At 33.5% G+C, this 11,928-nt stretch overlaps 1 protein-coding gene across 1 annotated transcript in view; it reads right to left on the bottom strand.

Moving 5' to 3' along the window:
- LOC117119093 overlaps window positions 1-4,290 on the bottom strand; it is a 20,627-nt gene extending 16,337 nt beyond the window's left edge. Inside the window, exons 1-2 of the mRNA XM_033263907.1 lie at window positions 4,287-4,290; window positions 3,288-3,448 (exon numbers count right to left, since the gene is read on the bottom strand). Of these exons, the coding sequence (XP_033119798.1) occupies window positions 3,288-3,448; window positions 4,287-4,290 (165 nt within the window). The remainder of the gene's footprint in view (window positions 1-3,287; window positions 3,449-4,286) is intronic.
- Between the last annotated feature and the right edge of the window lie 7,638 nt (window positions 4,291-11,928).

The raw sequence follows: 11,928 nt of genomic DNA, 5'->3' as shown, positions 1-11,928 counted from the left end.
ATATATATATATATATATATATATATATATATATATATATATATATACACACACATATATAAATAAAAATCCAAGATGACATTAAAAACAGTAAGAACTACAAATATGAACTTGCATAATGAGCCAATCAGTAAATGTGGACATAATTGTCGAGATATTCTTGGCTAAGTGATTTAAAATGATTAATTGAAAATAATAATGAGCATCTGACATTGTCCTGGAGAGAATTAAAGAGCCTACTAAAATGAATAAAAGGGGAGTATTTAAAGGTATGGGTGCGAGCAAATTTTTCTATAAATGTTAATGAAGTAGAATGTCTAAAGTTAACTTGGACATCAGGTAACTTAATATTATTAAATCCAAATAAAAATTAACGATAAAGCTCAAATGAATATAAAGGAACGAGCATTCAATGGTGAGATATGGAGATGCTTGAGTCTATCAGAGTAAGGAGGACGAGAGTGCCAAGGACCACCGCAATACGCTCTCGAAAATCTGTGCTGAACCCTTTCAATATATTTTATATAACCTACCTGAAATGGCAACCAAGCTGGTATGCCATATTCAAGTAAAGGGCGGAACATTGCTAAGTACAGACTACGGTATGCCTCGTTACCCTGTGTCCTCCCAACTAATCTGGTGATAAACCCAAGTATATTTGCAGCACGAGAAGTAGCATAATCAACTTGTTTACCCCAACTTAAATTACAAGTTAAAAAAATACCAATATGTTTATGGAAAAGAACAGAATCAAGAGCGGAATCATTGATGTAGTAATTTGTAGCAAAATTTTTATTTCATCTAGTGATGTGCATGACTTACATTTGTTAGAGTTTAATTGCATATAGTTATTAGTGCTCCAAGTTGAGATATTATTTAAATCAGATTGAAGGATGTGGGAGTCTTCTGCATTGCGGATAGGACGAAAAATAACAGTATTATCAGCATACTGGGGCAGGGATGAAAGTACGCATGAAGGCAGATCGGCAACAAAAAGATTAAAGAGAATAGGCCCGAGGACAGATCCTTGAGGGACTCCAGATTATACAGGCATTCATTCAGAGTGTGTGCCCATAAACTGGACTTTCTGGGATCTACCTAGCAGCAGTGAGGTTAACCAGGAGAGAATCTGCCCCTGAATGCAAACACGATTCAATTTAAGAAGCAAAAGCTTATGGTTTACTCGGTAAAATGCCTTTGCCCCATCAAGAAAAATTGCATCGATACGAGGAGGGTTGGAAATGTCAAGACATTTAGTCCAGTCATGGATTAAAGTACAAAGTTGTGTAGTACAGGATATGCCTCTAGTAATGCATGTTGTTCGTTGGATGTTAAATAATTTGATTCAAGGAAAGAAGTGAGATGTGAACTAACTATCTTTTCAAGTAACTTGCAGAAAAATAGGAGTCAGAGATATGGGACGGTAATTAGTGATGTTATTAAGTTCTCCTTCTTTGTGAATAGGGACCACAACAGCTTTCTTCCAATCATTTGGAATTTTACCTGTGGCTAAAGACATGTTAAAAATGTGTGTAACTATAAAGGAGATATATGCTGAGGAGAGTTTAATCATATTAGGAGTTATGGAGTCAGGACCAGGGGATTTGCGAGAAGGAATAGAAGCAAGGACTTTATAGACTTCGCGTACTGTTGTGCGAATATCAGTCAGCTTATTTATATGTGCATCGAATTATTTTAATTAATGATTATTTTAAGTAAGTATGTAAGTAAATAAGTAAGCAAGTAAGCAAATAAGTAGAGTACGTAAATTAGTAAGTAAATAAGTATGTAAATATGTAAATAAATAAATAAATAAGTATTTAATCAATCAATGAACTTTTATTTCAGATATTATATCCATATTACAGAAATTAGTATAAATATATATATAAAATAAATAAACTAAGCAGTTGTTCCAATGGAGCCATTGGCTTGAGAAAAGAGGCTATGAACCCGTGGAAGGACTATGCCTCCCTCTTTACTAGAAATACGAAATGGAGTGATCGTAGTGGAATGAATAGCATGAAATAAGATAATTATTAGAATGACAGCATGTAATGACAATTATATATATGGTAACCGTAAGGTTAAGGCCCACACACGGTGCAAGTTCACGACAATATCTTGGGTCTATGTGTATGTGATACCCAAATACCCAAATTAACTTCAGAAGACCTGCTGTATTAGTCCTACCTGTTCTAGATAGACATTCATAACAGTAATAGCACCTTACACCATGTTAGCTATATTCAAGAATGTTTTAAAACATGTACAGTGAAAAGCTTAGCTCAGTCGGCTAATCTGGTGGTAACCACTGTGTGTGCGCTGAACCGTGGAGATCTCTAGGTCCCCGGTTCAATTGTCGCTGCCTCTCCTTGTGTTTCAGCTGGAGGGTTGAAATACAAGTTACAATAGCGCACCGTCTTTCGGATGAGATGTGTAAGCCGTTAGTCCCGTGTGCATTTATGGCCCATGTGCACGTTAAAGAACGCAGTACACTCTTCGGAAAAGAGTAGGGGATTGTCTCCCGGTGTACTGCCCAATTACCACCAGAAGGACCCCACTGGAAACAAGTTTTCTTCTAGACTTTCGTTGGCTATCCTTGGTGTTTACACCGAATAAATCCAATCCAATCCAATACATTTATGCAATTCTTGTTAGACAGTTAAAAATTGATTTTCTCATAATATACAGTATTCACCAAATGACTGTAAGCCAGTAGTGACAAAGCATTAGCACTGCAAAACTTAGGTTTCTTTAGAAGCATCCTAAGACAGTTGTTATAACATACTTTCATACATTGCATTTTTGATTGACTGACCACAAGTTTGAACAATACATATTTATAATAGTAAATAATAATAATAATTTATAAAGCGCCAATATCACTAAACACCGAAGTAAAATTCAAAGGCGCTGTGCATGTTCAAAAACTATTAAATAACACACTCTTGGTGAACCACTGACACATAGAGATCTATCACGCATTAAAACAGCATTGTCTTTTAAAAATCATCAGATACAATATAACCATATGTGTAAATTCTTTCACATACTCAAGGTTTTTATTGATTAAAGTTACGATTGACTCCCCCATCAACTTTTTAATCTTGGGACAGATACACATACATTTTGACGTTTTAGCATTATAAATAATGTCATGTGAGCATCTTCCTCACATATAATATGCGAACTAATTGTAGGAGACCACTCAAGGATGGGGCGACCAGAAACATATCATAGGCTTAACTAAAATGGTTATATTTTATTGGTCTATAATTATTTACCTGAGATATTATAGTTGTACAATATTCCGGAAGATCAAGGATGAGTCGGCAGACTCTAAACGTGTATTGTCCATTAGAATACTGATGACGATATCTGTACACGTCGCCGCACTGCCTTGTCATCGAATCAAGATCATCCAGTAAATATCCACATTCATCCGCTTAAAAATGACATGTCAAATTAATTATTACTTTTTTTTTCTGTTAAAGAGTATCATTTGTTTTTTGTTTTTTTTCAAGTCAAGCTATGCGGATTTAACGTGTGGTGTAATACGGGGATCAATACTTGGTACATTGTTGTTCCTAGTATATCTCCTTTTAGGCAACATCATACGTCAAATTTGTTTGAATTGTCATGTTTATGCCGATGACATCCAGCTATAGAATATGATGAAGCTAAGTCATCTATAGAGACCTGTCCTAATGATGTGCAAGTTTAGCTATAAAACAACTTTCTCTGTTTCAATGATGAAATGTCAATTGTGTCGTCCAACGATGTTCTCAACATTGGTGCCGATTTTTACTCTAAAATGTCTGTCAAATCAATCGCATAAGTCAGTCAATTTCTTACTACATGCGCAACGTTAAACCATCCACATATATGGATGATATAGGGATGCAAAGAAAATTGTACAAGCTCTCATCACGTTACGCCTATTGCAATGGCATCATGGTCTACTACATAACCAGTTGCGAAAAGTACAACTACCGTTGAATAGAGCAGTATGCTTGGTGTCCGGAACTCCACGCTTTGAACATACAGTAGCTCCACGGGCTGCCGATCTATCAACTCATTAACAATCATGATTTACATACAAAGCACTAAAAATTACATCTCCGATCAAGTACCTGCACACGGTCTCTGAGGTCAATAACAAGTTCGTCAAATCTGTTCGTTACCTCATTGCAAAGTCAAAAATTATGGAATGACATACCTGTACACGAGAATCACCTTCTCTTGCTCTTAAAAAAAAATAACTTCTCTTTGACCTGGCTTACTCATAATTTATCGGCCTATTTTATTAATATATTTTTTTTTTTCTGGAGTGGCTCGTTTCCTGGTGTTTTCAGGGAATTGGTCGGTACGGTGATCCTGTGAATTATGTTTCCACGGGGTCGGTCGGCTGGCTTTCAAGGTGCGTAAGAAAGGCACACTGACTCTATCCTGATGGCACTTGGTCTCGTACCGACTTTTCTTGCTTCACTTCAATCATAATCTTGTTGTAACCTAATTGGTGCATAGAGACAGTTGTAGTATGCGCCTTATAAATCCAGTGATTGATCGATTGATTAGACCTTAAAAAAATAAAACTTGTTTGTTTTTACATTATAAATATTTGAATACAGGGACGGGTGGATATAAGTCGTTAAATTCCATGTAACACGAATCTGTGCCAAAAGTGACAAAAAATTGGTTTTTCATTTGACCTTTTAAGCTAAAAGAAAAAAACAAATTCGCCCATAATTTTCGGGGTTTAGGGGCGGCGGGTGACGGCAAACAAACATTTTATTTTTTTTAAAGGTCTTACTACCCTCGTACCCTCGCCTTCAAAGGAGGAGTCGAGGGTATTGCAATAACGCGCTTCTTTCTGTGTGGGTGTGTGTGTGCGTGTCTGTCTGTCTGTGTGTTTGTCCTTCCGGGCCCATAACTAAATTTTACACATTGGCAATAATTGTTTCATGTAGGTTTTAGAACGTTATTTATATATATTTTCTAAACACATCCATCTAACACAACCAACTCAAGCGGATCGTTCTCTCGAATCGTTTGCAAAATTCCGGCAGTCCGGACGGCGTGCAAGCTCAACTGATGGGCTTGCCACCTGAGGCCTATGATGCAGTACTGATTAGAGAAGTTTGATGCAGATTTTATTTCTCTTAAATACTTTTCAGTCGTATATCTCACAATTTAGTATCCCAATTTATACAAAAAAAAATAATAATTATGAAAAATAATAAAATATGAACAAAATATTCTATAGATGCACCAATAATAAAAAGTTAATAATAGTAATAATAAAAAAATAATAATATAAAAAATACCACATCTTCATTTCCTAATAATACAAAAGTCCTATTCTATAGATGGACCAATAATAAAAAGTTAATAATAGTAATAATAATAATAATAATAATAATAAAAAATAATAATAATATAAAAAATATCACATCTTCATTTCTTAATAATACAAAGTTCAAAAAGCTCAAATTACCAGGAGCAGGAGTCCGATTAAATTGTTTACGATACAGTTGGAAGTCATCGTTGTTGAATCCTTGCCATGAAATTCAGCTTTAAGTATGTATTCGACGTCTATAAATGTTCTAGATTCGATTTAACATCTAATTCATCAATACATTTATGTTGAGGTATGAATGATAGGCCTTTGGATAAAGCTGATTTTTTTATCATCCGTTAGAAGTTAATTTTCCGTTAAGGTAACAGGAAGTTTTGATGTGCCAATGTTTTCTGAGTATTTGCTGTATAATCCACAGCGATCCTTTCTAAGAAAATCCAGTTTCTTCTGTTTTCTAGCAAAAGCTATTCATAATTTCTTGGCTTCCGAATTGACTAGATTACTGAAACAGCGGGACTTACTAAACGTAGATGAACTAAACGCAAAACCAAAACACTTACCACATACCAGCTATTCCAGAAGATGCTCATTTAATCGACAATGAACTATCTGAAGTGCTAGTTTAGGATCAGGCATAGTGACCAGTAAAAACCAAAGATTGAGCGGAAATACTGTAGCAAATATCCAAGTAAGTCACAATTGCTGCATTGTATATAAAATAAGAATTCAAACAAAGTTCTGTATGTCTCTCAAAAAAAATATTTATTGTTCTAGAACTTTCGACTATACGTCATTATCAGGTACTGATAGGAAAATGGATGAAACAAGAAAATATAGAGAACATAATACAACAGAATCGGTGTCAATGATGGGTACAAACAAAATGGCAAAACAATGCACATAATAAGACGATACCCTACCTCACCTAAAAGGAAACTTTTACTCTCAGAAAACAAATCTATGTCATCAACGTATTCACTTTCAAGAAGCATACTATTGTTGCGATAGATGGAGTTGGTCTCGTACTTAATACTGCACGTAAATGTTTGAGAAAATCCTTTTTAAGCGCAACAATAACACTTATTCTCAAGATATTTTTTCCATTTTTCTAATCCATAATGTTTGTGTACGGCAAGGAAATCTGGGTAGTCGTAACTCTGTCATTTGAAAACAACCAGCATCTTCAAGTAAAGCCAATCGTCTCTCGTTTTATTGTGTCGAAAACTGACGTCATATTCAATCCCATTTCGAAGAATTCAAAGTGCTTTCGAGGAACGACTAGTTTTAAAATTCGTTGTGACAAAACTATATTACATCTACGACCTTGTGTTTGCACTTTGCCATGGTCCAGTATATTAATCATTTTTCAAAAAGACGAGTGACAATTTTTCTGTATACAATTACTTAGCGATAATGGCCATTACTGGTCTTTTAGCTTATGAGGTTTTTTGTAATGGCACGAAAATACCCTCACCAACACAATTCAAAAATTGTTTTCCTCAACACACGTGTTAAGAATGTTAACAATTCGTTTATAAAAAACATCACTCGTATATTCAAATAATTCTTCTAGTATGGCTTTCGGACAGAAGCACGTCCATATTTATTAAAAAAAAAAAAAAATCGGATTTCTTTGGTCTTTATTGGATCTTGGAGCGGTCGTCCTCGTTCAATAAAAGGTTTTATTGCTTCAACGTTTTCAATTGAGAATATTTTTTTAAACCAGTTTCGCACAATTATTTTAACTTTACGTTAATCTGAAAAAAACCAGGTTTTCATTAAAGTATTAACATTAAAATTCGCATCACAGTCAGCATTGTGTTTATCTAATTGGTTTCACATATTATTATCTTTGAAACGTTACTGTTTCCAAACATAACACTTTTTTTGAACAATTAAACATTTATTTAGGCTTCGTTTCTAAAAGCCTAAATAAAACTTGCTATAACATTTTGTCACGGCTCAATTAGGAAACGTTTAAGTGGGAGTAGGGTGTAGATATGAGAACCATTCAAAATAAAACGTCCCAGACCAGATATTTCAAAAACGGATAAACTAATCTAATGAAACTTTCGGGAAGGTATAATCAAAATACAAGGAAGAAATTAAATTTTGGTGACGATCCGGGTTTGAGTGTAATTTTAAGGGTCATGTAACATTTTAATGTCCGAGACCTAAATATCTCAAAAAAACTTATCATTGGATCTAAACAAAACTGTGTATAATAGCTTGTCAAGATCCAATGAAGAAATTATTAAATTTTGGAGATCATCCAGAATAGGCCTTGGAAAGGAAACCGTCCCAGATCCAGATATTTCAAAAACTATTTAACTAATCTGAATTACATTTTTGGGACAGTTTAACTTAAGCTACATGGAAAAAAAATATAAAATTCATAATTGATATAAATTATAAATTAAACGATCGGGATTCGGGTGTAACTTTGAGGGTCATTGAAAAGGTTTAATTTTCATACCTAAATTTCTCAAAAGAGTTATTAATAGATCTAAATAAACATTTTTAAATGAGTTTGTTTTTTTAGTAATTTCAACATCACTTCTCATTATGGCAATGAGGAAAAGACCTATGATCAGTTTTACAAACAGATAAAGTAAGTTATTATCATTATTATTTTATTATTATTAATATATTCTATCATTATTTTGTATTATTAAAAATACTTTTGTTATCGTTATTATTATATTTATTATTTCCTCTGCTTCAAAAGAGAAACAATTAAAAAAAAGTTAGTTATTAGTTAAAAGTTGTTAATTATTATTATGATCATTATTATTATTGATGTGTTAAATCATAGTTGTATATATATATATATATATATATATATATATATATATACAACTATGATTTAACACATCAATAATAATAATGATCATAATAATAATTAACAACTTTTAACTAATAACTAACTTTTTTTTAATTGTTTCTCTTTTGAAGCAGAGGAAATAATAAATATAATAATAACGATAACAAAAGTATTTTTAATAATACAAAATAATGATAGAATATATTAATAATAATAAAATAATAATGATAATAACTTACTTTATCTGTTTGTAAAACTGATCATAGGTCTTTTCCTCATTGCCATAATGAGAAGTGATGTTGAAATTACTAAAAAAACAAACTCATTTAAAAATGTTTATTTAGATCTATTAATAACTCTTTTGAGAAATTTAGGTATGAAAATTAAACCTTTTCAATGACCCTCAAAGTTACACCCGAATCCCGATCGTTTAATTTATAATTTATATCAATTATGAATTTTATATTTTTTTTCCATGTAGCTTAAGTTAAACTGTCCCAAAAATGTAATTCAGATTAGTTAAATAGTTTTTGAAATATCTGGATCTGGGACGGTTTCCTTTCCAAGGCCTATTCTGGATGATCTCCAAAATTTAATAATTTCTTCATTGGATCTTGACAAGCTATTATACACAGTTTTGTTTAGATCCAATGATAAGTTTTTTTGAGATATTTAGGTCTCGGACATTAAAATGTTACATGACCCTTAAAATTACACTCAAACCCGGATCGTCACCAAAATTTAATTTCTTCCTTGTATTTTGATTATACCTTCCCGAAAGTTTCATTAGATTAGTTTATCCGTTTTTGAAATATCTGGTCTGGGACGTTTTATTTTGAATGGTTCTCATATCTACACCCTACTCCCACTTAAACGTTTCCTAATTGAGCCGTGACAAAATGTTATAGCAAGTTTTATTTAGGCTTTTAGAAACGAAGCCTAAATAAATGTTTAATTGTTCAAAAAAAGTGTTATGTTTGGAAACAGTAACGTTTCAAAGATAATAATATGTGAAACCAATTAGATAAACACAATGCTGACTGTGATGCGAATTTTAATGTTAATACTTTAATGAAAACCTGGTTTTTTTCAGATTAACGTAAAGTTAAAATAATTGTGCGAAACTGGTTTAAAAAAATATTCTCAATTGAAAACGTTGAAGCAATAAAACCTTTTATTGAACGAGGACGACCGCTCCAAGATCCAATAAAGACCAAAGAAATCCGATTTTTTTTTTTTTTTAATAAATATGGACGTGCTTCTGTCCGAAAGCCATACTAGAAGAATTATTTGAATATACGAGTGATGTTTTTTATAAACGAATTGTTAACATTCTTAACACGTGTGTTGAGGAAAACAATTTTTGAATTGTGTTGGTGCTGTCTCTTATACACATCTGAGTTGAAATTAAGGGGGGGGGGGAAAAAAATGTTTGCACAAAAAAGGCTCCCATCGGGAGCATGTGTCCCCTACGGCATTGACTTATTCAAGAAAACATTACTTGACAAAAAGTAACTGTGAAGTCTTGATTTCGGCACAGAATATAGGATCTGTACTTTGGTTAAATGAAAACTTGAGGACATCTGCTCACTGAACGGTTCACTGCACACCTTAACACAGTAAATGAGTCAAAACGGGACCCCCATTTTCTCACAAAATCGACTATATAATTTGAATGGTTTCATTTGGCAATCTGGGGCGATCGGATTCTAAAGCTAGATGTTTTAAGCTTTATAATCATCTATATATTCTTAAAATTAATGAAAAATTGAGGGATCATTTTTCTTTCAAAGTTGACTACCTCTTATGCTTTTGCATAGGAAAAAGGTTAAAATTCGAGTGTTTTTTTTGGTATACTTCCTGCTTCTTTTTACCATAACTCTGCAACGACAGGTCGCTAAACTTCGGGGTGAACGGTCAATTGTAGCTCATAAATTAAGCTTTCTTACCATGTAAGTCCCATGCTGGTTGCTTAAATAACCATTGATCATTTTTTTTCCTTTAAAAGTTGTATTTAGAACTGTGTTTACCCTGTCTATGAATGACGTCACACGCTTAAGGCCAATAGCAGCTGCAAATTTCGAGTTTTCTGCAGTTAGTGCGTTCATGCATAAGGTGTAGGTCAAATTTACCTGAATGAATTTTTGTCGAAAATAGGGGAAAAGTTTTCATAATTTGTTGGGGGGGGGGGGGAGGTGAGGATCTACATTTGTACATTCGTTGCTCATAATGGGACTATTGTCGAAATATTGAAACCTATTACGACGATGGCGTTGAGTATGTACTTTGAACCTGTACTATTATTGAGAATAATCATGGACCTTTCGATGTCGCATTTTCGTCGTGCGCGTAGTGGTGAAATCGTAGCGGGTTCTGCTTTGTGATGTTGTCGTTTGGGAGCTGTAAAATTACCGGGGCTTAGAGTGCTAGGTTTGGACACAAAATTAGTGTTATTGGAATTTTCAGTGCAATGTGGTAGCCGATCGTTCTTGAGGGGTGGGGCAAACTATCTGCATGATATGAGTCGAAGTAATAGCGTGAAACATGTTATAATTGAAACTTATCAATTAGTGTCAGTAGCTGCAGTGAGAAAGGGTATTTACGCAGTTAACAATTGAAATCATGTACAAAATATATGAATTACTTCCTTTTAATTTCACCATCTTGAAGCTGTAAATGAGTATAATTCCAGGTAAGCAATACATGTAATATTATCAACATAAATCCAAAGGTAAGTAATAATCCAGGTAAGTAATATTCACAATACTGTATAAGCTGCATAAAAGCGATAATTGATGATCTGAACAGTAAACTGAACATAAAGTGGACTGAACAGTGAACAAGAAATAATACTGTAAGAACTGGTAAAACAATGGTGCTCTCTCAATGACTGCTTCATTGCTACTGAGCAGAACAAAGGAAAACTAGAGCCAACTGTGGTAAACATCACCTGAACTAAATAATATGCAAATATCTAAGCTGTAAAGTTAGTGAATAACTTAATGGTACACAGCAGAGTATATCTGCAGTTACATGGCTCCCTTGCAAGGATATATAAATATGATTTTGATATAATATGATCCTTGCAAAATACAATTATTGCAATAAGTTAAAGTAAAATTTAATTTTAAAGAAAAAAGTTCAAGTAAATGTTTATTTTTACTTCTGGAACATGATCAGTCCATACTTTAATAATATTAACAAAAATGTTCTCCAAGATTTGCCACCCAGTCGGGGATTGGACCATTTGCTTGCTACAATCAATCATGCTTCTTAACAAGTAATAGCAATTTATGTATCGGCCTCTCTAAAAATCCACCTTTGTGTCGCAAATTCACTTTTCTGACAAGACCATCCTTGCTAGCATGCGCTTCCACAATAATTCCAAGTCTCCATTGATTACGAGGAGAATTATCTTCCTTTATTAAGACTATGTCCCCAACAGATATGTTTCTTTTTTCCTCATTCCACATTTGACGGGATTGAAGATTCACTAAATATTCAGCTTTCCATCTATGCCAAAATTGATCAGCCATATACTGGACACGTCGCAATTTTCTACGGCAATAGACATCTGCTGACTGAAATTCTCCTGGAGGTGGAAACAATACATTGGATTTCATAGTTAACAAATGGTTAGGCGTGAGTGGCTCAGGAGCTGTAGGGTCTGACATATTACAAACTGTCAATGGTCTCGAATTTACTATATTCTGGACTTCACAAAGAAATGTGCGGAACGTTT

This window comes from Anneissia japonica, unplaced genomic scaffold (genome assembly GCF_011630105.1).
Source record: "Anneissia japonica isolate Jap-2015-1 unplaced genomic scaffold, ASM1163010v1 scaffold7370_len818893_cov191, whole genome shotgun sequence".
NCBI classification, from domain to species: domain Eukaryota; kingdom Metazoa; phylum Echinodermata; class Crinoidea; order Comatulida; family Comatulidae; genus Anneissia; species Anneissia japonica.
This window is presented reverse-complemented; position numbering and strand designations above follow the sequence as displayed.